We start from the raw sequence: 27,998 nt of genomic DNA on the forward strand, positions 1-27,998 counted from the left end.
AAACCAATTTTTGTTCGAAAATATTTCCATTGACACAAACACATGTACATCGAATCGGTTCGGTTGTGTCGTTGTCTTCGCCACTTTATCATGTAGCTATTCGTCGTCTTTGTCGTTGTCGGGACATTCGCCATGTTTATTAAATTAATTTCATTGTAAATGAGCAATATAGCAACATACAGCTCGTCTTCGTCCCGAGCTTAAGTCAGTTCGCATACAAACTTCGATATATCAGAGAGCCATACAGAGAAAACACGAAAAGAAAACAGCATTTATAGTAACAACAAAATAATTAAAATATATATATATATAATAACCCATTGAATGTGTTCCATTTGAATAAAGTACGAAGAAAAAGTTTCAAACAATAAATAAAAATTGTTTGGTGATTGGTGTGTGAAAAAGAAAAAGCAGTGTGAAGAATAAAAAAAAACAAATCGCCCGAAAATTGTGTGATTTAAATGTCAAAAACAAAGTGTGGCTAAGCAAATTTCAAAATATATCGAATTATTTTCCATTTGAGAAAATTACGGAATTTATATTGCAAACAATGCACAAAGTTGCTAGCAATTTTGATGTTTTTGTGAACGAGTGTATGAAAATTTGTGCAAAATAAATCGATGTGGGTGAAATTTAATTCGTATTTTTTTTTCTCTTTCTCTCTCTCAATCTCGTGTGCATGTCTTCAATTCGTACCGTTGTAGGTCGAAGTGTCTGGCTCGTGACGATGAACTGAGAAAAATAGAATTTCATATTATTTGACATTCCAAGTGTTGATCGATGATATGTGTGTTTTCTTTTTCTATGAATTGTACACTGTGACAAAGAATACTTATTTGCGTATAACTCTATTTCACCAGTGAAGACGAGTAAGTGACGCAAAATTAACACACGAAAAAAAAGAAGCGAGAGAGGAGAATTAAAGAAAAAAATAAAAACACACAAACCAAATACGTCAACAAGAAACGACTTTGCATTGATAGTAGCAAATCAAACAAAACAAACATAAATATATAATATATATGTATTTATTTATTTGCTGGAATATTGTACGTACGGTTATGTGAGTTCTCGCATATTTTTCTATTGTTGAAACGCATTTAAAAACGAAACGGCTCATCAGTTTTTTTTTGCTTCTTCAAAACGAATTTCACAAATTTTAAGTGAATTTACAGTGTATGTGTGTTTGAATTGAATTTTAGCATTTTCGTGGATGCTATCCAAGAACAGGCAGTCAAAAAAAGAATTTTGTTTCACAGTTGATTCAATTGGTGGAAAGCACCATTTATTCATCACGCGCATTTTTATCTCTCGACACACCAAATCGCCAATAAAAAAAACCAAAACGAGCGAAAAAGCGAAAATCCATGCTTGTAAATGCAGTGATATTTGTGAATTGCCGTAAATGAGACTCGTTTGAACATTTTTTCGGTTTTTTTCTTTATATGGATATATGTTTTGATTGGGGTCTGTCAACTTTATATGTTTAACTGTGTTATCGAAATTCCGTATTGTGTGACAGTTGAACAGTAAAAACGAAGTTCAAACGAAAACAACCTCGACAAAAAAAATTGTTATTTGGTTCAACGTGAATTTATTTTTTTGCGTATCATACAATTCGTGAACGACTTGTATTTGTGAAAGAAGTTGAGCAAAAAAAAAAAATAAAAGAAAGTAACCGCATTCGGAATTGGGTCATCACTAATTTCATCCAAAATGAAAACTATTTCCAATTGAAAGTGTATTGAACAACTTGATTTACTCGGAAGAAGAAGAAAAAAAGAATCTGTTCCGATCACAATCTCAAAGAAGGAAAAGAGAAAAAAATATGAAATGTGTAAAGTGAGATCGGCGGCATCAAACAATTCAAGCTAGCAACGACGGTCGCCGTCATCATCGTCATAGCTGTTATATTTTGTACTTCTCAATTTTATAGTGATTACACACGGAAAATTCGTGCTCTACAGTTGCTGCTGTTATTGTTGTTTGTGTATTGAATGTGTTTTTTTTTCTGGTGCTACTATTGCTGCTGCTGCTGCTTCTTCTGCTATTTAAGTTAGGCTGTTTATATTTTTTCCGTGTATTTCTTGTATGTGTTCTCAAAGTGCGTTGCTCTCTGCGTGTCCATCACCATCGTCATCATCGTCGAGCGCCTTTGCCACTGTGAGTCGACAATATATTTATATTTATACACATATGCCCGTCATTTATATTTATTGAGCTGTTGCTGTGTTATTCCATTGCAACCATGCTACTTACTCTCTTTGAGCTGTTTTTATTATCATTGCTTACATGAATCATGAAAAATATCATTCGAACTCTGACGATTCGCTTGTTGTTCAAAGTAGTTTCGAAGCGGATGTTTAATTGTATTGACTGAAAGCAAAAGAAGCGAAAAAGAGAAGAATGATGAGCAAGGTGCGCATTGTATTATCTCGCTGATTTGTTTTTTTTTTTGTTGCTGTTCATAACTGTGTGTTTCGGTGTAGAAGGAACTATGGAAGAGGAAAACGTGCGCATCGTCACTGATAAAGTTGCATTCTTACGTCAATAATAATAAATCGCGCCAGTCAAATGCGAAAAAGAAGAAGAAAAACATTTTTTTTTGATTTTGAAGAGTGTTGAATGCATGCGGCGGGCTTTCAAAAAGGAGTGAGAAAAAAATTATTTGGAGCCAAAGTGAATGAACGATTGAATGTGATGACATGAAAACACGTTTTTGAGCACCGAATACCAAAGTGTGAACATTTTATACATACAAAATTAAACAACAACACTCAACGAGATAGAGATAGACGTAGAATTAATGAGCGTAAGCGAATTAGCAACAATTCCGACAACTAAAATATATTCGAATGGTTTTACCAATTCATAAAATCGTTACGTGGACAAGTTATTTTCAAGATTTGTTTTTTCTTTCTCGTTAAATCAAATTCATTACCCTTCTCTCTCTGTTTCTTTTTTTTTTGTATACACATTTTTCTTATTTTTCGTCATTTTAATTGGTGTGCTCTGTCTTCTGTTGAACTCGCACACGTTGTTGATATTCACGAAAAAAGAAGAAGTAAAATAAATACAGAATACATTATGGTGGTAATACAGAATGCTTATGGTGCATATACGTACATGGCACCAGGCGAACATACGTACCGAAAAAGGCGTACATAGCAACATCTAAGAGAATCAACGAGAGAGAAAAGAGAGACACACAAGAATCTCTGTGGTCACACAGGCACGCCAAAAAAATAATAATACAGACGTGCGTGTGTGGCGTTTGCATAGCCCCATGTCTGTCTCTCTTTCTATATCACTGTGCGACTGTGTCTGTGTGCTTGATATACATATATTTTTGTGTAATAGTGGTAAGAAACAAACCGGAGATAGAAAGCGAGGAACTTCAGAATCGAAGAAAAATACACACTATACACGAAATGAACGAAGTAGGAAAAAAACAACGACAGATATGTAAAGGGAATATAAAAGAACCAAACAGAAGAAGCAAAATACAGAGAAGGTGAACGATCGCTTCGCATTATTATTACAATTGTAACTTTTATTATTATTTCGCTGGTGAATGTGTATGTGTTGGTGAATGAGTCGCCGTATTATGTGCGCCCGGAATCGTCTATCCCGTTCCAGTTCCATTATTCGTGATATTCTTTAATAATGACATATATACCATTTGGTTCTGCCCCGGCCCGGCTCTTTCTCTGCTTCTCGCTCTTTGCTCTCCCTCTCTCTCTTTCCCAATTCACATCATGAAAATGGTTTGTTTCTTGCTGTTCTTCTTCTTATTATATGCATACATATCCGCATGCACGCATGTTAATCAAACTTTTCCGCAACACTTTCCGAACCGTCAAGTTCCCGCTCTTCTCATTCGCCTCTTTAAAAAAAATCCCAGTGGCCAACATCATCAACAGCATACTCGTACAATGCTGTTGCTTTGTACATATACATGATACGTTATGGTTTTTTTCTCATCTCTTTCCGTTTCATTTGTAATGAAGTCCATTTGGCAGAAACAAAAGAGGTCCTACATTTTGAAATTTATGAAGACGCTGCTATATAACAATTTGTTGCCTCTTTTTGTACCTCTTTTTCCGTCTTCTTTTGACGAATTGAATTGCCACAACTTTCTAATTCACAGAGACACAATTTTTGCCGAAAATCTGTGTGTGAATCAGATTTCGAATATATGCAATTTTTTTTCCAGTTTCGGTTACTGAACTGTAGCCATTGGCAATTCGTTACTCCATAATAGAATTCTAAACCTTATGGCAACACAAACCAATTGGTATACACATGCATGTGTGTATGTGTCTTTCGATTTTGATAGAAACGTGTGTGTTCTCGAATTGCGGATTGGATGTGTTCAAACTAGCATGGTTCAAACAAAGTAATAGTAAGGAATAGAAGTGACACATAAATTGGTGTGTCAAATGTGTAAATCAACTAAAGCATTTTCGGTGTAAACCACAGAATCGATAATAAAATTTGTGGATTTAATTTGATAGGTGGAAGCCTGACTTTTACATTACAATTGTGTGCATGATATACATTCCGTTTGAGCTGTGGCCGATCATCAGGCTGTGCATATAATATGCACAGCGCCGTCATTCGATATTGTTGATCGAATTAAGTACGATTGATGTTATTGTTGTTGTTGATACAATTATTAACAACGGTTGCTACATTTTGCCATATTTCTAGATTCAGATGGTCGAATGATAATTCGGTTTGCGTTTATCACATTGAACATGCTCACTGCTCATATCTGAATCGAAACAAAAAATCCACACACAACATGCAATTCATTTCTTATGGCTTAATCACTCTATAAAGCCAAATTACACGATATGTACTTCGTAATTTGCTACTTTGCTTTCTTATTGGACAGTCGAACTAAAAATTATTTTTCTTAGTGTTGATAGAAGACAGCGAAAATAAAAAAAGCAACCATTTTACCATTCAAATTCCATAGAATTTTCGCGTTCTATTGTTCTGTCACAGCGAAATTTGACACGCGGTTTGAGTTATATTGACAGCTTCAGCGATTTTTGTGTGCCATTTTTCTCACCATGATATGATATTTTATTTTGTCACCTGCACACAACATATCCATTACGCAAATTAAAACCGTATTCCCTCCATACTATTAACCATGTTGTTTGATTTCTTTTACCACGACGACGGAATTTCGGCCAATATCATATACATATTTATAATATCATCAGACCAAATCATAAACAAAAACAATGACAAACACGTGTCTAACACACTTACCGCTCTTGATATTGCATCAAACTAAACTTGAAGTAAAACCACCATTTTATATTTTTATTGTAGCTTTGAAAATAATCGCAATTTCATGTAGTCTTTCAAGTGATTATCGAATGAAACAGAAAAAAAGCAATGAATTATGATTCGCATGTTCTGACACGAATGTTTATATTTGATGCGCTAAAATTCCGGAAATTTGAAAAGGTTTCCACGTGATTATCGAAATTGATAATACATGAAAATACAAACACTTGAAGCTTTATTTTATTGCGTTATCAGTGTGATTTGATTGATCAATTTACTCCGAAATTAAAGTTTAAAAAAATAATAAAAATAAAATGTATAGATTCCGCTTGAATTCGTAAGCATGAAAACACATACGAATGGGGTAGAATAAAAACTACTTCTCGAAAAATTGCTATTTTAAAACGAAACCTAAAAAAAATTTCAATAAAAAGTGAATCAATTTTTTTTTGTCCAATTGAAGTGAATCAAGAAAATTTTGTTCAATAAAAGTGAACCAAAAAAAAAATTTCACTCGGTTTTTTCAGTGTAAAATACACTAAAATGAATTTTTTTTTTGGTTCACTTTTATTGAACAATTTTTTTTTTGGTTCACTTCAATTGGACGAAAAAAAATTGATTCATTTTTCATTGAAATTTTTTTTTAGGTTTCGTGTTTAAACATTTTTCGAGAAGTAGTTTTTATTCTACCCCATTCATACATGCCGTTATTTCTAAAATTGGAAACGGGTAAAGATTCTCATGAGAATGTATAGGTAGACATGAGCCAAATGGAGCCAGCGATAGAGTATGTGCTAGACAGTGTCAGAGCATGCTCAACTCATTAACATTAACACCTGTAAACAAAAACAAAAATATAGGCTGAAATGAAAAAAAAGTAATGGCATCGCATACAGACCAATAAGAGTACAATTGCCGCGTACAATTCCATTATTATTATCTCTTCAAACACGAAACATACAATTAGGTCGAGCTCACTATTGGAAATATGCATAATTCAATTGATTCACTTCATTTCATTGGGAAATCAACTGTCTCTGTTTGTGTTTTGTGTAACCCTATCATCGGTAAGCAAAAGCTTTTAAACAATTTTAATTCAATCATCGAAAAATCGAGTATGAAAATTAAAAATAAATTCAAAACCAACAATGGACGAAACATTATACTTGATTATTGGAATTTTATTACTCAATCTTATCAACTTTAATAGCATTTTTCTCTAATAACGAACACACTGGAAATATCCGACCATATTAGAATCAACATAAAAAAAATAGTAACACCGAAACGGGTTTTATAGTGCTTATCAAAATTCCACACTCCAAGATGATCCGCACATAAAGTGAAGTGCACATTGTTAAATGCGAATGAATCATTCTTTGCCATTCTGCGTCATATCAATGTGCACGAGTATGTGTGTGTGTGTGTATGCGGACAACGCGACACACAATACACAAGTCAAGTATAACACAATTATGCGAATTGTTTACAAAAACCGTGTGTCACGCAAATGTCCATTATTTTCATATTATGCGCCGGAAAAGGAAAAGTATGTGCTACATAAAAATGCGAGAGCAAAGAATAAAAAACAGGCCATGGTCGTCCAAAAGGATTTCATTGACGCGTTTCTATAATAAGAGCATATTCAGAGCAGAAATTGCCTTTTTTTAAAGTAATGATTTTTCCAAGAAGCAGCAACCACACTTGCCCATTTATAATGAAGTTGAAGCGCAAAAAAAAAAAAACAAGAAAAAAAACATTCCATTCCTAAATACGAAGAAAAATGCTTCTTCGGTCGACCATTTTTGTTGCTTATAATTTTATTCTTCTTTTTTCTGCGATTTTTTTCATTTCAATTTTTTTGCTCATCCATTCCAAGAAATCCACTCAATATACTTTGTGTATGTATGTATTTTTTAATATCTATCCTCCTTTTTCATCCTCTTATTAATTTGTAATCTAGCGAAGGGTTTTTGCTCTCACTTCATTCTGTGAATTGGTTTTTTTTTTGTTTTCGCTCATCGACGTCGTTGTCAGTGTCGGCGGCAGCGTTGATGGCGGCACTGACTTTTATACACTTCGCGATTGCGGAATTTTGGGTTTATACGTCTGTCCGATATATATTATTCAAGACACCGCCACGACAATCTCCTTTATTTTTCAACTTTATTTGAATTGTATTCCTTTTGTGTATGTGTGCACGTTTCTTTTTCTCTGTGTTCGCTATTACTTACTGACGGCGGACTTGAATTTATTTAAAATATACGTTGTGGGCAATCTGAGTGCGCATTCCGTCTATGCGCCAACAACGCGTTTATTTTGCTTAATAAATATAAGCAGCGTTTTGTTGTTTTTGTTATCATTCTTGTTGTTGTGATTTTATTTTATTTTTTGTCTCGTTGATACAGTTGTTTTTTTTATCTGTCTCGTTCACTTGTTTACCCACGTCGTGATCTCTCTGTATCGATGCGAAACTTAATTTTGTCTGATAAATTCATTTCAAGTGATATTGCTGTATATCACGATGATAAGTATTTTTATAGATCACCGAACAGCAACAAAACAAAAAAAAAAATACAAACTCATGTTGATTGCATCCCAACAGCAAAGAATTGAGTGAAGTGCTATCTTTATTCATTAATACAGTTAGCCGTATGGGTACGAAAAAAAAAAAAACACAAAAATAGCAACAACAAAAACTGTTGACCCAACAACAACAGCTGCTCACGCTCTCACACAGCTCGCTTTTATGCATATTCAAGTAATTTGAGATGAAAAATATGGAGTATACGTTTTAAATAGAACAACCTATATAAAAAAAACAACGAGCAAACAATTTTGAGGAAGATGCTCTCAAATTGCAGAGGCAATAGCAAAAAAACGGATCGGTTGAGATTGTGCGCCTGTATGCGTGTGTGCCATTTCATTTGAAAATCGGCACGGTGATCGTCGCATGTTCATGTCTCACTCTCTGTTAATTAAATTTATCAAATGTCGATGTGACATTTTTATGGTTAAACATCATCAACATGTTGTAAATGCAGAGAAAATACAATAAAAAAAAGCAAAACTGATTGTGTTTGGTATCCCAACAAAATGCAGAAAACTAAAATGCGGAAACATTTTAAAACACAAAAATGAAGTGTACAAAATACGATTTAAAGACTTGATCTTTTTTTCTCTTTGGTAAAACTTATTTTGCAAACAAATCGGTAATTCTGCACGAGATTTATCTACGTATTGATGTTTGTGTCCTTTGTTTGCGCTTATTCTAGTCTCTCTAATTTCTGCGTTTTAGTTTTCTACATTTTATGCGGACTCCGTTTCGTTTTGTTTATTTCGTCTTCGTCATATTATTAAGTCGAAGAGATATCGCCTCGAATTTTATTTTTCGGCGAATGTCTTCCACCCAAAATTATATCGAAACATCAAAATATCAAATCGCTTGTGAGATGGCAACAAACTAACGATTTCGAAGATCCAACAGAGAAACAAACTACGAATCATATATACAAACATTCACAATCAAAATAAATGTCACTCCTACTGCAATTTTCAGTATTTGTGTGTTTGATATATCGACTATCTCCATCGCGACAGCATTCATGTGATGTGCTTAGTTCAGCGCAAAAACGGAGCAAAACAAAAAAAATCACACTGGATGATTATCATTGTTATTATTGTGTTACCCGGACATTCTCAATCGTGAGCATACATATGCACACAACTACACTGGTATTCATGAAAGAGATTGGTTTCTACGCGCCCCGTTAAGTTTTGTCGATGAGCAAAATATATATATATACTGGAATCGTTAAATTAAGTTAATAATAATCAGTCGACGATGTTGATTAGAGAGCGCTAATCAATTTTATCAGGAAATTTCGCACTTGAACCATATTCCATAACAGATTATTTTACGAAAGAGAAAAAAAACACGCACATTCTACTTTCTGATGCTTAATGCAATCAATTTCATTCAGTTTTTTTGTGCAACGGAAGAGTGAGCGTTTTTGAAACGAACACATTTTCACGTTTATCATCATCATGCAGTAATTTGTATTTATTTTATGCATTTGCAAATTGTCTATACTGCAATTACCGCGAGAAAACAAGTAAACTACCCGAAAACAAAATGTGGAACACTTGTACACATATTTCACTTATATTATTATTATTTTTTTCGGCGAACATAAATAGGCCATCCGCTCTCGACATTCACATTAAGCAATAAAGTACTTGAGAGATCACATTAAAGTGAATGTTTTCATTTTCTCACAAACATACACACACACACACAAAACACGAAAAGATGATTATAAGACGTGAATTTATCACCGTTGTTTCTCTCTCTTTCTATCTCAATCACTCTTTTTTGTGCTTCCTCTCGCTCTCTCAATACAATATAATTAGATTATTTTCTCATCAAAATTCCTCCAAAATCACAAGCAATCATCAGCAGTTGAAATTTGTTTTTTTTTTATTCTTATTCTCCCTTGTTTCCTCTCTGTGTACATAATCGCTCATGTTTCACAAATGATACGGCAAATGAATACCAAACAATGTCGATGGCTTTTTTTGCCGATGCTGATGTTGTTGCTGCGGCAACTGATGGCATAAACCAAAATGGCATCACAGATGATTTCTTCCAATAATAATCGTCTATAGTTTTGTTTCTCTCTGTATATGCAGTGTATGCTATCACATTCATATCGATATGATTTCAAAACATAGTAATTTATTGATTTTTTTTTTCTTCTTATAAATTATCCATATTATGTCATAATGACTTTGCTCCATAAGACTTTGATTTGATTGGTATCCATTTATATATTTGTTGAGATTTATTTTTATTCATGGAAGAAAACGCACATATAGAGAAAGACAGAGATTAATTTTGCTATTGTTTATTGGGCAGTCATACATAAAATTCGAAATGAATCTCGCAAACTACTATACGTATTACAATATTTTTTTTGATAGAATAAGACCGAATGTTTGATAAACAGACTAAATAATCAATGTTTATATTTTATTCTGTTTGCAGGAATGAAGGTTTTATCGTGCAAGAAAAACAACACAATTGTCGAGACTTAGACATCGATTATTCATCAGGCAGCAGCACAAACAATTTAATACTGAAACGAACAGGAAAACAAGGACAATGTTCACAAGAGTAAAAATATGCGTTACAATTCTCGAGGCATTTTAAATAACAATACAAATATAAAACGAATTATTATAAGAAAGAATAACAGCCACAAACATCAACGTGTCAATAATTGTAAATTTTGTTTGTTAACGTGATCTGCGTGTCTGAAAAACTAATATATATTTATATAGTTTTTTTCGTCGTCAATTCTTCGTGTTTGATATCAATATCACAGAGTCAAAGACGTCCAATTTACTATTGAAACTCCATATAAACCCAAGTGCTTAAAAATAAACAAACCCAAAAGAAAACCAAGACAAGAGGACAGAAAGAAAGAGAGTACGAAAACAAAGTGCATTTTTTTAAAAGCAAAAAAAAACATAATAGAAGAACAATAATAAAATCGCATCCGTTTTTCTTGAATACATTCACTGTCACAATTGCATCGAACAATTGTGTACACGGGACCAGTTTCCATGTTAGCATGCTAATGGATAAAACAAAACAGAAACGTAAGTAAATGTCTTTCTATTACTATTGATAAATAAAACCTATACCATTCTCAAGGAATTGTTCGTTAAGTTTGTTGTAAATAGTATGCAGGAAATCTGGATGGAAATAGTTATAATAATAAATATAATAATAATAAACAACAGCAACAGTAACCGTTGTAATAATGGCGTTATTGTTATTATTATTATAACTCATAGTAGTAGTATTTGTCAAGTTGATACCACATCATTGGCTTTCGTTTACAACAAGAATCGAACATTTTCTGCTCGGAGCATTTGAAAATCTGTTCACCATCTTTTCTATTTAACTTATGACAACTTTATGTAAATAAAAACAAGTTCTCTTCTATTTGAAGTGTTACAAAAATATTTACTTTACCGTTTCCGATTGAATATATGGACCGCTGTAGACGCAATTTTATTTGGCAAATCATGAAGAAAACGAATCTTGATTTTCTCAATTTGTCGAAGAGAGAGACGCATTGCACGTTATTCGCTCACCATTTCTCGGTCTCTTCAGTCATTCTTGAGTGAAAGCTTGATTTGTCGAGCATTCTTTCCATCTTCGTTTCTTTTTTATTCATTATCTCTCTCTCTGTCTCACTTCTTCTCTTCCACTCCTTCTATTCAGTTCACACATTCTTGTTGAATGCTTTCTACACGAAAAGTCGATGAAAATGCTTTGCTCGTTGACTCGATGGTAATGGTGGTGGTTTTATGGAAAAATAGAAGGAGTAATGGTGGTGGTGATGGTTTGCTATGCTTTTGCTGTTGTTGTTCCTGTTTAAATATGCCGACCAAATGTATATATACATGTACGAATGGTATATAGCTAAATGTACAGTATAGACTATTTTATGTATTTTATCATCCACCCCATCTGTATCCATACCTCGAATTAAGTGGCAGCTTGCGTGCAGATCGAAATGTTATGTTATTCGCATCTCTCTCGCATTTCAGGATTTTGAACGCAATTTCTTGTCTTGAGAAAATATTTCTTGAGCTTGGTATTCGCTGTTGCTATGGAAAGAATGGAAATCTTTTTCTCCGTCTCACCATAAATTTTCTCGCTGTTGCTACCAATGCTCCCTTTTTTCTCTCCCTATAACTCAGTGCCTTTACGTAATAATACACAGACACAAGCTCATTCACACGCACACTCACACACTTCACTGAGATGGAGAAGAACGAAATGGAGGCAAGCGAATTGAAGAAAAGAAATATGTATATTGTATTTTCTGTTTTCGCTGACTGCTGTTTAGTCGAATGCTCATACAGACGGACTGCGTTGCTTAGACATGTTTATAAAATGCAATGGAATGAGTATCACTAAGGGTATGACGATGTGAATGGAAAAAAGAGTGACTGCGGTATGTTACCCAGCCCAATGTAAAACGGTACAATACAACCGTTCGTTCGTTCGATACGTTAAATAATTCCATAAACCCCAGACAACAGATAATTTATTGAGAGTCTTTAATATGACATACGGCATACTTTCTTCTCTTTCATTCTCTCTCTATCTCTTTCGTTTGTCCCTTTCTCTTTGCATCATGTCAATAAAACATTCCAAACATTTTTGCCCAAAAAATTATGAAAAGTGTGAGAACTGCGAAATTAACCCCTTTTTTTCCTATAATTCTCTTGTCTAATTCGTTGATTTCTTTTCTCTTCGTTACTAACTTCTCGAATTTTGTGTATCGCACGTTACGGTTCGTAATCTTTATGAGAGGCGTTAAGCCGTAAACTTATATTCAAATAGTCAATATATACAAACACATAAAATGGCACACATTAAGTGTGTCAGTTGAAATGAGCGAATTTGACGTCAATCGACATTTTTTCGTCGTTTCGGTCCCAGTCGGTTTTCATAAAATTGCGAATAATTTTTGTTTCCCTGAAATCGGCCGCATTTTCCGTCTTTCTGTTGTTATTTCTTATTCTCTTTTTTTTTTTTTCATCTTCTGATATTGACAGTGCTTTGCTTTCCATTCCAATTGTTCGCAATTTTCGCAATCGAATTGTCTGATAAAGTGGCGCGTTCCGCACATATATTATTGACACTTTCGTTTCATTTGCCTTTCGTGCGCGTGATTTCATTGTCATGCGAAAGTAATAAAATGTTTCAATCTCCCTATCTCTCTGTCTTTGTCACTGTTTCTCTCTTTTACAGTTCCACCGATCGAATATGTTCATATATGAACATTATATTACCGATGTATATTGTTATTGTTATACATTCGCTCATTCGCATACAAACACACATATCAAATCACGATTCGACGAATCATCATAAACGAGTACCACGGCATCGATGCCGCCACTTCAGACTTTCGTCAGTTTCGTCTTTCTATTTCGTGTGCGACGACTGCGACACAGAGTGAACGGTTTTGTGTTGTTGTTCTTTGCTTATTATTATTTTTTTGCTCCGTTCGTTGCTTCATTGAAATATTCATTCAGTTTATTTTGTTCATAACCGATAAATGGACGGGAATTTTAAAAATGAACACGCCGCGCCACCGAACACGTCATTCTGATTAAAATTAAAGCAAAATATATATATAGAGAAAGAAAAAAGAAATCCGGTCGGTTGAAACGATGAATATACACAAATATTGCGGAAAGTAAATGTTTTCGAATAAAGAAACCGAGCGGTTTGAAACGAGAGATTTTTCCGTGTGAAATCACAAAAAAACACAGTTCAAAATAAACAGGAATATTTACAAAACGACATAAAAGAGACAAAATTGTTTGAAATTTTTTATTCAAAAGTGACAAAAAAAGCACAAGCAGTGATTTTAATTAAAAAATGTCGGCGACTGTACTTTATTTGTCTCCAGAATCGCCCAAACCTTGGGAATATATCAACAGTTATAATTCCAAAGGTAGTGAACCAAATCAAATCATTTTTCGACACACATTTCATTGTTGTGATTGATGGTGTTGCTGGGCGCGCATATGTATGTTTATGTGTTTGGGAGCGCACGCGAAAATATGTATAAATGCAGTGATGCATCGATTTCATTACTGTGTTAAATGCGAAGTAATGCATGACACGCGTGCAATGAAATCTATTCAATTAGGCGCAAATCTATTTTTATACAATGTGATTGCTCTTGTGATTTGTGAGCTGTGAACAAAACTATCGTCAGCCTAAGAATCACGAAATGTATTTAATTACAAACACGGATCTTAAAATCTTTCGGCTCTCGCTTTGAGTCAGCGCTGAAGATAAAATAAAAATAAAACTAGTGAATGGTCAAACGCAACCAACATCTCGCTAAAATGTCAAATAAAACGCTGTCGCGTCTTCGTTGAAGCTTATATTATTTGAAATTAAGAGGAAAAGAAGCAAAAAAATAGATGCGATTGCGTTCACGATCTCGCCCATTTGCACATACCGACTGAACGGAAAATGTCAATTTATTGGTTGAATTCGATGGCTTTCGTCTTTTTGTCGAGACAAAATTAATTTAACTAATTAGGCGATGGCAATATCGTAACATCAAGAAACACTCTGGGGTTTGATATGACAGAGTCCGAACACAGTTAGCGCAAGACAAAGAATAATGAAAAAAAAATAACAGCCCGAAGCGTAAAAAAGCGTTCGATGTCGAAACTGCAGCACATAAATAAATGCGAAAACAAAAATAAATCAACATAAATTCCTTTCAGACGGAATTTCTTTGAGCACGCAATTTGCGAAAAGGAGAGAACAAGAGAGAGTGGAGTGCGAGCGCTCACATATCACGGATATGCATGTATATAGAAGTGGTCAAACGTCATTATCATACGTATCTATGTCTACATTGTTACCGTTTTATTTTTATTCCTTTGATATTATTCACAAGAGAAAAAGTCATCGCCGAAATGTTATGTGTCTCTGTCTCTGTGTATGTGTTTCTCTCTCCTTGTGATTTTTTCGTGTACGAGATGGTGTGAGCCAGCAAAGCTGAATTTATATATTTGCCAGATGTAAATACGCTAAATCTCAATCGTTGCTTATTTTATATACATTTAGAGGGAAATATGAATTCAGTGAAGTGAGCTTAAAATGTTATGAAATTTCATGGTAAATCCATCAACCATATGGGGGTTCCATTTTAGCGTACGGTAAATGTTTCAATTTTGATGGTCAATTTCTTTCACTCGAAAAACCATGTCAACTTTAGTTAAACTGTAATTTCTTACGTGAGGTGTTCGGCGCCCAACACCCTACGCAATTCGTTTGCTATTTAAAGAAAGGAAAGATTCACCATTCATGTGGGCATTGAACATTTTCAATTCAATCTATTTAATTTCTTCTTTTCGTCAACAAATTTTCAATTTGTTGTCTGTCACCAACAAAACTATATCTTTTTTCAGCTTCCAAAACCGGAAACATTTATAAATGTGAACGTGAACCAACGAACGAATAGAGCAACAACAAAAAAAAACACAAACATTAAGCATTCATTGACGGTGTGGTTACATAAATGGAAGGCGGTTTTAATCGGGAAAATTCCGTTAACGCGATTATTTAAATTATTTGGCAACAGAGCAAGTTAATAGTCTTTTAATAGCATTGTTAAACTTGTGAATTATTGATTGAGGGAGAAGAGAAAGAGACAAAAATGTCATTTTAAATTTTCAACTGTGATATTACTTTGAGTGAACAGAAAAAAAAGTCGACGGAAAATAAAAATTCCATTTTCTTTCTCTGTCGTCGTTGTTGATTCTTTCCACAACGTGTTCATGCAATGTTGACAATTATCAAATATAAAGTTTGATGTTTATACACTGCACACTAGGTATTATGTGTTTAAAATGCAAAAACGTTACTTTAACGCGTTGGAGTGACGAAAAATTATTAATGATGCTATGCGAAGCAGCAAATCGTGGAAAGAGGTATAAAACAACGTTATACGCTCTTTCTCTCTCTCTCTCTCTCTCACACACATACTCATTGCATTTCTCACTCTCTTGCCAATGAGTGCCATGAAATAGTCGTCAACTCCAATTCACACTACCAAATTGAAAATTAAAGGCGATATATGTAATGAAAAAAAATCCGGTTTTCGACTTTGTTGTATTCGCGAAGCGGATTTTTTTTGGGAAGGCTGAATTAAAAAAATATATATATATAAAAGAACCGTGCCAACGATTTGAATCACTCGAACAGCATATACGGAATTGAGTACGTTTTGCTTTGAAGTTTGAACACACGCAGTCAAAGTGAATTTATTTAGTTTCAGGAGCTAATTTATCAAGCAGTCGCAATAAATGATTCATACTGAATGTTGATAAATTTGCGGTAGTGGGCAGCAGATCTCAGCCATACATAGTCAAATGGGCTGATTCATTCGAGTATGACACTCGAACTCTCCTTAAATCATTCATCGATCGCTTCACTCACTCACACAAACAGCGAAAAAACAAAAATGAGACATTTCTTGCTTATTTTTAAAGAGTGATTCAAATGAAAATAGATCCCGTCATATATATATATATTATTACATCACGTAATGAACACTTTTACTCGATATGTTTTTGTTTCGTTAGTTGCATGACGTTAAATGCCATGAATTTACGATTATTTTTTATTAATATAAGAACTGCACGCGAGTGTAGATATAAAACAAATCTGTTGGGTGTCAAATGTGAGAAAAGATTTGAAATCGAAACAACGCTGACCAAGCAAAAACATTTAATTAGTTTATGTTCTAAATTCGATGTCTTGAAATGTGAGAACTTTAGACAGACGGTTTAGCAAAATAAAAGAACGCAACCGACCTTGAAACAGCCCATTCACCTAAGCAATTAATTGCTCAAATCCTTTGTTCGCACCATTGTTGCGTTCGCTATTCTCGAAATGTTTTCGTTTGCTCGCTGAAAAAGAAATATATTTGTTTTGAATATCAAACAGAAACGGTTACTGTATACTTATACACAGACACAAATCCTCTTACTGTTTTCGAGTGAGACCGATTGCTATTCTCTCGCTAAATCAATAAATGAATTTAGATGAAGCAGACGAAATGGATTGAGTTTGAAATCGCAAAAAAGAACACCAAACTGTCTCGTTTACCTTTCATACCGGAGAGCCGAAAATATTTTTGGATATGAAATAATTGTTTGTCTTTTTCACTCCAGATTGTCATCTTCATTCCCATATGGTAAACCACTGAATATCAAATTGAACCCATTTGATCATTAAATGATCGTATTTTTCAATTTGCAAAACGTCTCCCACAGTCAAGCTCAATATTTCTATATACATTTTTATGCACACACACACACATATATATATATATGTCATGTGGTTGATGTGGCTGTAAAACCGCTGGGATTTACAAACAACAATGCATATTACACTTCGAATAATATCCAAAACACGTTTCGGCTTCATCATAAACAATGGAAAAATAAAGAATGTATCTGAAGAAGACGCCGGCTTTCATTTACCCAAAAATGATACGATTCGGTGAAAAAAAATTCCATATTATAAGAATGAAACGACCACAAAATATAATAAAGCGCAAAATGTTTCGCACGAAATAGTCCAAAGCAAACACGATGGATTTCATGCTGTGGAGTCAATGATTTCTTCACATACACGAATTGGGTAGATTAAAAGATGCGCTGATCGAAGGTTTTTCACCTCTATCCCATCTCTGTCTGTCTCTCATTCTCCCGCACATATTCACAATCTGACAGACAGATTATCGGTTAAGATTAATTTGAAATGTGAATATTATTTCGATCCTATGTAACGCAAAGTTAATTCATAAAGTGGCCGCGGTAAAACTCATCCAAACTATGTTGCGGCTGATTCAGTTTGACAGTTCGACGCACAAAATCATAAATGCGCGCGAGAGTACAAAAACAACAAATATATTTATGTATATGTGCTCATAACCGATAATACACTAAAACCTGTTCAATCTCTGACGAGAATACAATTGTTATTTGAAGTGAAGAGAGAACAAAATGAACGAAAAAAAAACGCCAAAGTTATTATGGTTCTTTTCCCTATACTTTCCAGTCTGTCTTTTTCTTCTTTGGTTTTTTCCTCTCTTTTCGTCATTCTTTCTCCGAAATTTGTTTACCATCAATGTTAATGAACTCTTTGCGTATGAGAATGTCATTGATCTCGAAACATGTTTTCTGACCGTTCTCGCATTCATTCTTTGCGTCTCTATTTCAACCAAAAATGGTCACAGATATACATTAACACAAACTAATTCAGTCATTATGATTTTCTTTACTGCATATACATGTGTATGCATTGTATGGTACATGCGGAAATGTCTCTATATATAAACACCGATATATTTTTCATTTCGATAGAGAATTAGTGGAATTCGTGTCTACGAACCATATTTGGACCACGTTTTTCTATTTTAAAAATACATCAAATCAATGTTTCACATGTTATTTTTAGTCGGAGAAAGAGCAAACATTACGAGGCATTTAATTTAATTGTTTTTCCGAATGACTCTTGCCGCAATTGAGGTACTACAAAAAGGGGATTTCACTTATTTATTAGCTTAGAATTAAAATAGACATTTTCCAACATTGAGCACATTCCACACGCGAATCAAGTGAAGTGCAGAGAGAAGCCATGAGGCAGCCCTTATTTATTACATGAGAGAATTACTGTAATATCCTATGTTCGCCTAGTCGCTACATCAAACGTCACTTTCCACATTTTTACCGTGTGCGTTACTTTTTTCCCATTCGTCTTTCTTTTTCTCGTTCTCGCTCTCGCTCTCTCTCTCTGTCCGTCTGTCTATCTGCCGCGCTTTCTTTCTCTATCTTATCGTTTGTAGCCGACAATGAGGTGTGAATATTTTACCATTAAATATTAAAAGTGGAAATTGTGTCTCCTCTTTTTTCATTCCCCCTAATGTTTTGTTTTATCCACACATCCAATGTTTATGAGTTGATTCAACTCAACGTTCATTTTACATGAGATAACACAAACTGATTCAACAATGTAAACAAACGATTTTTTTTATTCCAATGTATGTCGATGTAATATGTGTAATTGTATACATATATGTAATATCAACAAATGAATAGAAATACTTTTTTAGTTTAATTAAAATGAACGGCAAAAGTTGTTTGCAATTTCTATTAGTTTGATTTCGTATTGTATGTGTGTCTGGTAGGGATAGTGGAAAAGGAAAGAAAGAGAGCGCGCGTACGTAAACTTAATATGAAATGAAAAAAAAGAAGAAGAATATAGAATGTTCCATCATCAATGACGAACATGGAAACAGCCAACATGCGACAGCACAAACTTTTTAAACATATTAAACCAAAGTGTGAGTTGGATGATGAGGATGTGGTAGTGTTGGTGTTGGTGGCGTTGGTGGTTTGAGATGTAATTTCATTTGGAATTTTTTTTCTCCCTCTATTAAATGAACAAAGCTGATAAAACTCGAAAAGAGAACTGATTAATTGCCGTGTGATATAAAATTGACAGTTAAAAAGTTTTGAAATACGTTTAGCTCAAAAGTCAATTGTTCACCTGACACAAGAGCTCATTTATACCCGAAAAACTTTTTGATTGCTCACGTATCGATCATAAAACAAAAGTAACAAGGAATATTTCTTCTTTTGTTCCAAATTCACGTCTCTTAAAAAGTTTCGTTTGGTGATTAAATGACAATGTTGCTGGTGTTACTGTTTTTGCTGTTGAAAAAAAAAAATCGGAAATCTCTCAGTCTCTCTCAGAGTCTGCAATGCAGCCGACAGAAAATTCTGCCAAATCATCAGCTTTTTGCAACATTTGATGTTTGTTTCATTTTCATCCAGATTGTCTGCATATTGGCTTTTATTTGCTTTTACATGTTTTCTTTTTTCTTTTGTTTTCGCCCGCTCTCTCCTACACTATGTTCCTTTTATCTTTTCTAAGATGTTTTCATACCAAAAATTTCTTATATTGAAAATTTTCCAATGCATATGTTTACAGTGTCAGCACCATTTGTTGCTGGACCAGATGCGAATGCATCGCGTCAACGACATGCTCCTTTGTATGGACGACTAGTTGCCGAAGAACACCTGCCAGCTGCTCATCGGGATGCAGTTCACCAAGTAAGTTTTTGAAGCTAAAACCATTTATTTTATGTGTTTGTTATTGTTTTCATTCTTCTCATTCATCGTGGCTCTTACCTCTTCTTCTCTTGTACGCTTGTCGTTTCGTTCGCTTTCGTGAATATCCTTTGAACAAGGATTCCGATGCGAGACGAAAATGAGGCCAAAATGCAGAGAAGAAAGGCAAGTGCATCAATCGATTTCTTGTAAATAACCAAAACTCTTCTTAGCTTTTGCAGCGAACAAATAGTCCAACATCGTCGACAGATATTCGTGCGATGCAAGCACGTATCCCCACACATTTCCGTGATCCATCGTTAGCGCCGTTGCGAAAACTCAGTGTCGATTTAATAAAGACTTACAAACACATTAACGAGGTAAGCTCAGCGTTAATCTTCTTAAAAAAATAACATTATGGTGTTGATAAGCAGATGAATAAAAAGAATCTCATTCATTCCGACATGGCGACACGAAAATCAAAAAAAAAAAAAAAACACAAGATGAAGAAAAAGATTGAATCGAAAAATATTTGTCTCACTGATCTTTGAAACTGCAAATTATCGGTATGGTTCTCTGCTGTATAAATAAGTGACTATTGATTTCTGATTCGATTTGAATTGGAAAATATGTGACATTACAATATACGAAAGCCTTATGCTATGCGAAACACTTTACTATCCAATATTTCTGATAATTTCCATTTGCCAATAGAATGAATTGTCGTGTACATATTTGAACTCGATTCGATCGGTAAATCTACGTAATGATTTTATAATACGCAGAAAGCGGAGCCGATTCCATGTGAAATGATGGAAATTGATCAGTGCATTCTGATGATGTACGGAACAGTTTTTTATTCACTTTTTTCCACATCACCATTTTCCATAATACTTTTTTTCTCATTTCATTTTGCCTGTTTTATTTTCTCTATCGCAAACACACTTTTCCCTCTCTTCGTCCCCTCATCTCCATATCATTTCTGCTTTCCGTACTCAAATGGCATTCAATTTTTCAACATTCAGTGTTTTGCATGTTGATGGCTGATGGTTGATGTTGACGTTGACGTTGATGCACATCACGAATGATAGTTTTTCACAGTTCGAAAGTTGATACGTCATTTCAGGGAATGTGTACTGTACCTAGTCCTACCTCATGGAATCTGTGCGATTGAACTTCCGCATTTTGTACTCTTAAAGCGCATTCACTGAGGTTCATGAACTTTGATTGTTACATAAAGCACCATTCCTTGTATATAACATGCATGTATGTACTGAGCGATGTGCCTAGCCGCAGTATTTCTGTTTAAATATACATTGAATTGCATCTCTCATATGATTTATGTATATAGATTCTTGTACGGTTTGAATACAGGCTCATACGGAGCCTGAGCGCCGTTACCGACAAAGCACTTGAGTTTTTCACTATGTGCAAGAGAGGATGCTGTGAGCACACACCGAGTTTTGGCAGCTTCAATGTGTCTGCATTCCACTGATTTCCGACTCTTGCACGGACTGTGGAAAATTGCATCTCTTTGGTGCTCTCTCGTTCCCTATCTTTCTCTCTCTCTCTCTTTCTTTTTGTATGCTTCTGTCCCATACTCTTTGGCATTTTCTCGGCATCAAGCATCATCGTTTCAATAAATAACTCGAATCAAGAGAGAGCGAAAAAGACAAACAGGAACTAAATCTCTCTCTGTACGCAGAGAAAAAAAATGTATTATATATCGTACATAATATTTGCAATCTTTTTCCCAAAGTAAATAAACAAGCCTGAGTTTAATTTCGAAATGCCTGTGATGCACTTGGTCTAAGTGTTTTCCATTTAAACGAAGCAATGAATGAAACTGTGCAAATGCGATTGTATGCATGATGAGCCATGTATGTGTCCAGGTCCATGTGTGTGTGTTTGTGTGTGCGGATAATTTTCCACGTCGGGCTACATTGGATACTGCATAGATGAGGCTTGTATTATTGCCAATATAGCTGTGATGCCACACAGAGTATATGCCGTATGGTAGGTCAGTGCTCATACAATGTATATAAAATTTCAATACAAAAAGTGCTCTTGTTAAATATCGATTTGTACACGAAGCAACACATCCCTACTAACAAAAAAAAAACTATTACCGAGAAAAATTACATTTTTTTAAAAATGAATCCAAATGCTAAGAATGTACATCAAAATTACATTGGAAATGCATCCGAATCAAGTAGACAGACAGAACGCAATATTCACTTATTCGTCGCGTCGGGCCAGCAATCACGACAATGCGCATTTTAGCAAGCGAGAAAAATAAAATAAAACGCAAACAATAAAAGAAAAGATCGCAACAAAAACCAATTTGCCATGATTTATTCACAGCATATTGCTCGATTTTTAGCAAGGAAGAAAAAAAACACCAAACTTACTTGCATGGAAGTAGAAAAAAAAACTCTCGACTAATTTTATTTGTTCATTTGCCCCCTCAATCACAGGTTTATTACGCGAAGAAAAAGCGACGTGCCCAGCAAACACAGGGCGACGATTCATCGCATAAAAAGGAACGAAAATTATATAATGATGGTTACGATGACGATAATCATGATTATATCATTAAAAATGGTGAAAAATTCTTGGACCGATACGAAATCGACTCACTTATCGGTAATTGTTTTTTTTTTTTTTTTTTTTTTTTCAATTTAAAAGAAGAACAAACATGTTCATACTGAAGGACATGCTTTGAACGAACAATGCAGCTAATTGAATTTTTAACCAATTTTTTTTTGTTTCGTGTTTGTTTGATGTCGCATAATTATTATAGGCAAGGGAAGCTTTGGGCAAGTGGTGAAAGCATATGATCACGAGGAACAATGTCACGTGGCAATTAAAATAATAAAAAATAAGAAGCCGTTCTTGAATCAAGCACAAATCGAAGTAAAACTATTGGAAATGATGAATCGAGCTGATGCCGAAAATAAATATTATATCGGTGAGTTTAATGAACTGAATATGTACAATTCCATTTGCCATTACGTGGCAACCATTTCATATATATTATTTACGTTGTTCGTATTTCTTATCCCATTTTCATTTCTCATTTTACGCAGTTAAACTGAAACGACATTTTATGTGGCGAAATCATTTATGCCTCGTGTTCGAATTGCTATCCTATAATTTATATGATCTCCTGCGCAATACAAACTTTCGAGGTGTTTCATTGAATTTAACGAGAAAATTCGCCCAGCAACTGTGTACGGCGTTACTGTTTCTAAGTACCCCAGGTAAGTACACCCGCAATCGGATTATCTGTGAAAAAATCCGTGCTTATCTTCGTGAAGCAACTTGAAGACTATTAATTTCATTTGCTTTTTTCTCTCTTTTCCTCTTTCCCTTCTCTCCCTCTGTATGTGTGTGTCGCTTTTTCTCGATTTTCCAGAACTAAACATTATTCACTGTGATTTAAAACCGGAAAACATTTTACTATGCAATCCAAAACGTTCAGCTATCAAGATTGTCGACTTTGGCAGCTCTTGTCAATTAGGGCAACGGGTAAGTAATATTGAAATCAAATATCCGTCAACCATAAAACAAAAACAAATAAAATTAATTATGAAATTTTATTATACTTTTCCATACAGATATACCAATACATTCAATCGCGTTTCTATCGATCGCCCGAGGTATTGCTGGGAATTCCATATGATTTGGCAATTGATATGTGGTCATTGGGATGCATATTAGTTGAAATGCATACCGGCGAACCGCTTTTTTCCGGCGGCGATGAAGTCGATCAAATGAACAAAATCGTTGAGGTGCTGGGTATGCCACCAAAACATTTGCTCGATCAAGCGCACAAAACACGAAAATTCTTCGATAAATTGGTGACCGACGGTAGTTATGTGTTGAAAAAGAGTCAAAATGGACGGAAATATAAACCGCCAGGTTAGTTAATTCAAATTCGAATAAATCGATATTAATAATAAAATGCATTTGAATTAATTTTGAAAATCAGGAACGCGAAAATTGCACGACATTTTAGGCGTTGAATCGGGCGGACCGGGTGGACGTAGAGCCGGTGAAGCAGGCCATTCAATATCAGATTACTTGAAATTCAAAGATTTGATACTTCGAATGCTTGATTTTGATCCAAAAACACGAGTCACACCGTACTATGCCTTGCAACATAATTTTTTCAAACGCACAACCGATTCTGAGCAACAGGTAAGCAAATGACTTACTCCATTCAATTTATAAGTTAATACATTTTTACAATAGACACACACACAGTTTTTTAAACGAACCACCGACGAAGGAACCAACACCGCGAGTTTAGTGAATTCAGTTAGTACGAGTCCATCGGTTAGTTTGCAACAACAACAAGATCAACAAAGTCATGGTGAGTGAATCGCAACCGATACCACTTTCATATTGTCACTTTGTTGTAATTGATCATATTTTTCATCCATTCACATTGTTTTCATTTTGATAATGTGCCCCCGTACATCAAAAGTCATTTCAAACATATTTTTCACATTATGTCGAAATTTTTTATTTAAGAAAAGAACATTTTTCGCTTCTTTTTTTGTACATTTCTTCGGAAGCAAAATGCGTATCACTCTTTTGAAACAATTTGTTTTTATTTTGTTTGGTGCCTTTGATGTGGTTTTATGTTTTCATTTGGCTGGTTTTTTATGTAATCAAAACATAAAAAAAAAACATTATTTACCATTTTCTATACATTAACCAAAAGAAAAACCAACTTATGCTAATTTCTACTAATCGATTTGAAATTCTTCTTTCTCGATTTAATTTTTAAAAAAATAATAACAAAAAACTCCGCAACTCATGACACACACAATCAAACGAACAAAAAAACATACACACACAAATTGCAATGAATTGAAATGAAATCTGTAGATGATCGACGATGACTTGCACTGCCTCGGGATATTTTATCATCATCCTCATCATCATCAGGCACATCAGTAAAAATTAATCAGCATCAATTCAACGTTTAGATCAACACACGAACATACTACGGACGAAATAAAAAAAAGCAAATGTTAGACTAAATAATGAAAAAAAAAACACACACACATTCATTTGATTAGTCCATAGTGAGAGACATATACAAATGAAAGCGTTCGAATGACATTCAAGAACAACTGAAACTATTGGAAAACAAATTTACCAAAATAGTCCCAAACACGAAAATCAAATCAATGCTCTCGTACGTTTTGGCCACCACCACTTCATTGAAAATAAACAAAAGAAAAACTGTTTCAGTTGTTAGTGAACAACAACATTTCCAAAATAATGAAAATATAAGAATGAACAAAATGAGAAAGTATAATTGTATGAAAGGATATAATCCTAAGCCCACCTGACGCAATCATAGGTAATAATCATTCTATTACTTTGTGATTCATTTTGAATGCATTTGTGTGTTGATACATTTTTTTGTTTTCAATTTTAATATATGTTCATAATGTATTCATTCATTCATTTTTTTATTCTGTTTTCGTTTCCGTTTTGAATGTTCATTTTAATTTATTTCGCAATATTGTCAAATGTGATTTAAAGATGATTTAAATTTTTTGTTTAATATTAATTCGATTCACTCTATTTGTCGTAGTTTATTTTGCATAAAATCATCAAACTTATAAGCCAAACTAAGATTTCATATATTCATTCTAAAAATTTCCGTTGCTCTTCCTCCAAACACTTGAATAGACAGTAGACAGAGAGATAGAGCGCCATGTGTGTCAAAAATCAACATTCTGCTAAATTAATACTCTATTTCATACCATATAGTAGGAAAAAAAAAGAAATTAATTTTGTAGTTGATGAAAACTTGTTTTGATTCAATTATCACATCAGATGACGTGTGAAATAATTGTGGGAAATCGTTTTATCTTAGCTTCATTTTCTTTATATGAAAGACAAAAAAACCATAATAATGACTCACTTTTTGAATATATATAAATGTAGCATATAAATTATGTAAAAATGTTTCCTTTTTAAATTGATTGTGTATGATATTTTAAAGGTCTATCAATACCATCACAACATCAGCAGCAGCAGCAGCAACGTTCGGCCCGTATTGATCTAATTATGAAGTTGTTTCCCGAGCAAAATGGCAACTTGATGAATTCACTGCATAATCAATCGTCGTTACAGCCAACACTACAGCAAGCGGCTGCAATTATACCCACACTTGCCACCAACAATAGTAGTAATAATAGCATGGAACCAGTGAGCAGTATCAATCCGATTGCAACATCGTCCGCATTAAATAGTTTAGTGGTAAATAATTCGTCAAATTATCCGCTCGAAATGGAATGTGATCCCGTATCGAATGCATCATTACCATCATCATCATCGACATCGTTGAATGCATCGAATCCATCATTACTGAATTCACGGTACAATTTTTTACTATCTGGATTGAATCCGTCAGCATCGAGCGGTGCATTGCTTAATGGTGGTGCCATTGCAACAAATTCAATCGGTTCGATTGGATCATTGTCGGCTGGTAATCATGGTCATTTACATCGAAACAGTAGTAAATCCGCATCGAATGTTCTTCAAAATTTTGCACCGACCTCGTTACCAATTGGACTGTACAGTGGTATGGGCAATAATGTTGCGGCCGCTGCTGCCGCTGCCGCCGTCAATAGTGATACACACTCTCTAGCTGCCTATCAGCATCATTTGCTGACCAGCGGAGTTGGACCAAATGGAAATATCGCTTACATACCATATTCCATGAGCAGTGAAACTGTACCAAAAAACAATAGTACGATGACATCAAGTTCGTCTTTGTCCAGCTCATAGAATATTTCAGATTTTTTTTTTTGTTACGATGTATGTGTTTTTTTGCTGCTTTGTTTCCTTTTTTAAAAAAAAGACACTGGCCATCTCTCCATTTGACATCTCATTTATGAAAGCGAATGTAAATGTGTTATGTTAGAATGTGTTGTAGTGGAAACCAAAATGTCTCGAAATTCAAACAGTCAAACCAGACAAATGTTGTTTTTTCTTCTTTGAGTTAATTGTATTGTGTTTATGGGAGGATTTGAACCGAGTTGAGATAAATAATTGCATGAAAATATTGTAAAATATCAAGTGCATTTGATATTTGTGTTCAGTATAAAGTTTAGGGCAATGGAATAAATGGATGAAAATTATATGAATGGGGTAGAATAAAAACTACTTCTCGAAAAATGTTTAAACACGAAACCTAAAAAAACTTTCAATGAAAAGTGAATCAAATTTTTTTGTCCAATTGAAGTGAACCAAAAAAAAATTGTTCAATAAAAGTTAACCCAAAAAAAAAATTCATTTTAGTGTATTTTACACTGAAAAAACCGAGTGAAATTTTTTTTTTGGTTCACTTTTATTGAACAAAATTTTCTTGATTCACTTCAATTGGACAAAAAAAAATTGATTCACTTTTTATTGAAATTTTTTTTAGGTTTCGTTTTAAAATATCAATTTTTCGAGAAGTAGTTTTTATTCTACCCCATTCATATATGCATCTTTTTTAGGAACAAAATGACATCGCGATCTAAAAATAAATACACACACACATACACTTAAATATACATACATATTCACAAAGGAATGTTGAACGATTGATTATTCATTATCGTCTTCATAATTTATATGAAAACAGAAATGTAATCAGAAGATGCAAAGAAAATTGTGTATTTATTGAATTACACAATGTGTGTGTGAGAGAAAGAGAGAAAAAGAACACAAATAGTGAGAGCGAGGGGCTAGAACTTTCCATCAACTAAATGAAAAACGATTACACGAAACAAAATGTGAGGAAAGGTGACAAGACATTAGACATACATTATGTAATTGCATTATAGAAAGACTTTTCTCTCGATTAATCATAAAACGTATAACTAAGAACAGACACAAACACACACACAAACACACATGCGTATATATATTTA

The 27,998-nt window shown here is 34.1% G+C and overlaps 1 protein-coding gene across 5 annotated transcripts; it reads left to right on the forward strand.

Annotated features, from left to right (window-relative positions):
* Nucleotides 1-647: 647 nt before the first annotated feature.
* On the forward strand, nt 648-27,286 carry LOC116343121 (serine/threonine-protein kinase minibrain). 5 transcript variants are annotated; one of them, XM_031771029.1, is made up of 12 exons: nt 648-2,163; nt 10,355-10,971; nt 19,931-20,052; nt 20,283-20,429; nt 22,527-22,695; nt 22,853-23,020; nt 23,139-23,312; nt 23,468-23,580; nt 23,670-23,973; nt 24,044-24,252; nt 24,307-24,427; nt 26,081-27,286. In XM_031771029.1, exons 2-12 carry the CDS (start codon nt 10,944-10,946, stop codon nt 26,866-26,868), a joined length of 2,343 nt encoding a protein of 780 aa, XP_031626889.1. In that variant the 5' UTR covers nt 648-2,163; nt 10,355-10,943; the 3' UTR covers nt 26,869-27,286. The 5 variants fall into 5 exon arrangements, with proteins under 5 accessions (XP_031626889.1, XP_031626890.1, XP_031626888.1 ...); XM_031771030.1 differs by lacking the exon at nt 648-2,163 and adding an exon at nt 3,497-3,514; XM_031771028.1 differs by lacking the exons at nt 648-2,163; nt 10,355-10,971 and adding an exon at nt 13,347-13,856.
* Nucleotides 27,287-27,998: the final 712 nt, after the last annotated feature.

This window comes from Contarinia nasturtii, unplaced genomic scaffold (genome assembly GCF_009176525.2).
Source record: "Contarinia nasturtii isolate CC-2019 unplaced genomic scaffold, AAFC_CNas_1.1 Cnas_scaffold_928, whole genome shotgun sequence".
NCBI lineage: Eukaryota > Metazoa > Arthropoda > Insecta > Diptera > Cecidomyiidae > Contarinia > Contarinia nasturtii.

Excerpts from the sequence above, each read along its gene's own strand:
- LOC116343121 (XM_031771028.1), top strand. The coding sequence starts at position 13,781 with ATGTCGGCGACTGTACTTTATTTGTCTCCAGAATCGCCCAAACCTTGG. Across the intron at positions 22,696-22,852 it reads CGAAATCGACTCACTTATCG|GCAAGGGAAGCTTTGGGCAA; the intron begins GTAATTGTTTTT and ends TAATTATTATAG. Across the intron at positions 23,021-23,138 it reads CGAAAATAAATATTATATCG|TTAAACTGAAACGACATTTT; the intron begins GTGAGTTTAATG and ends CATTTTACGCAG.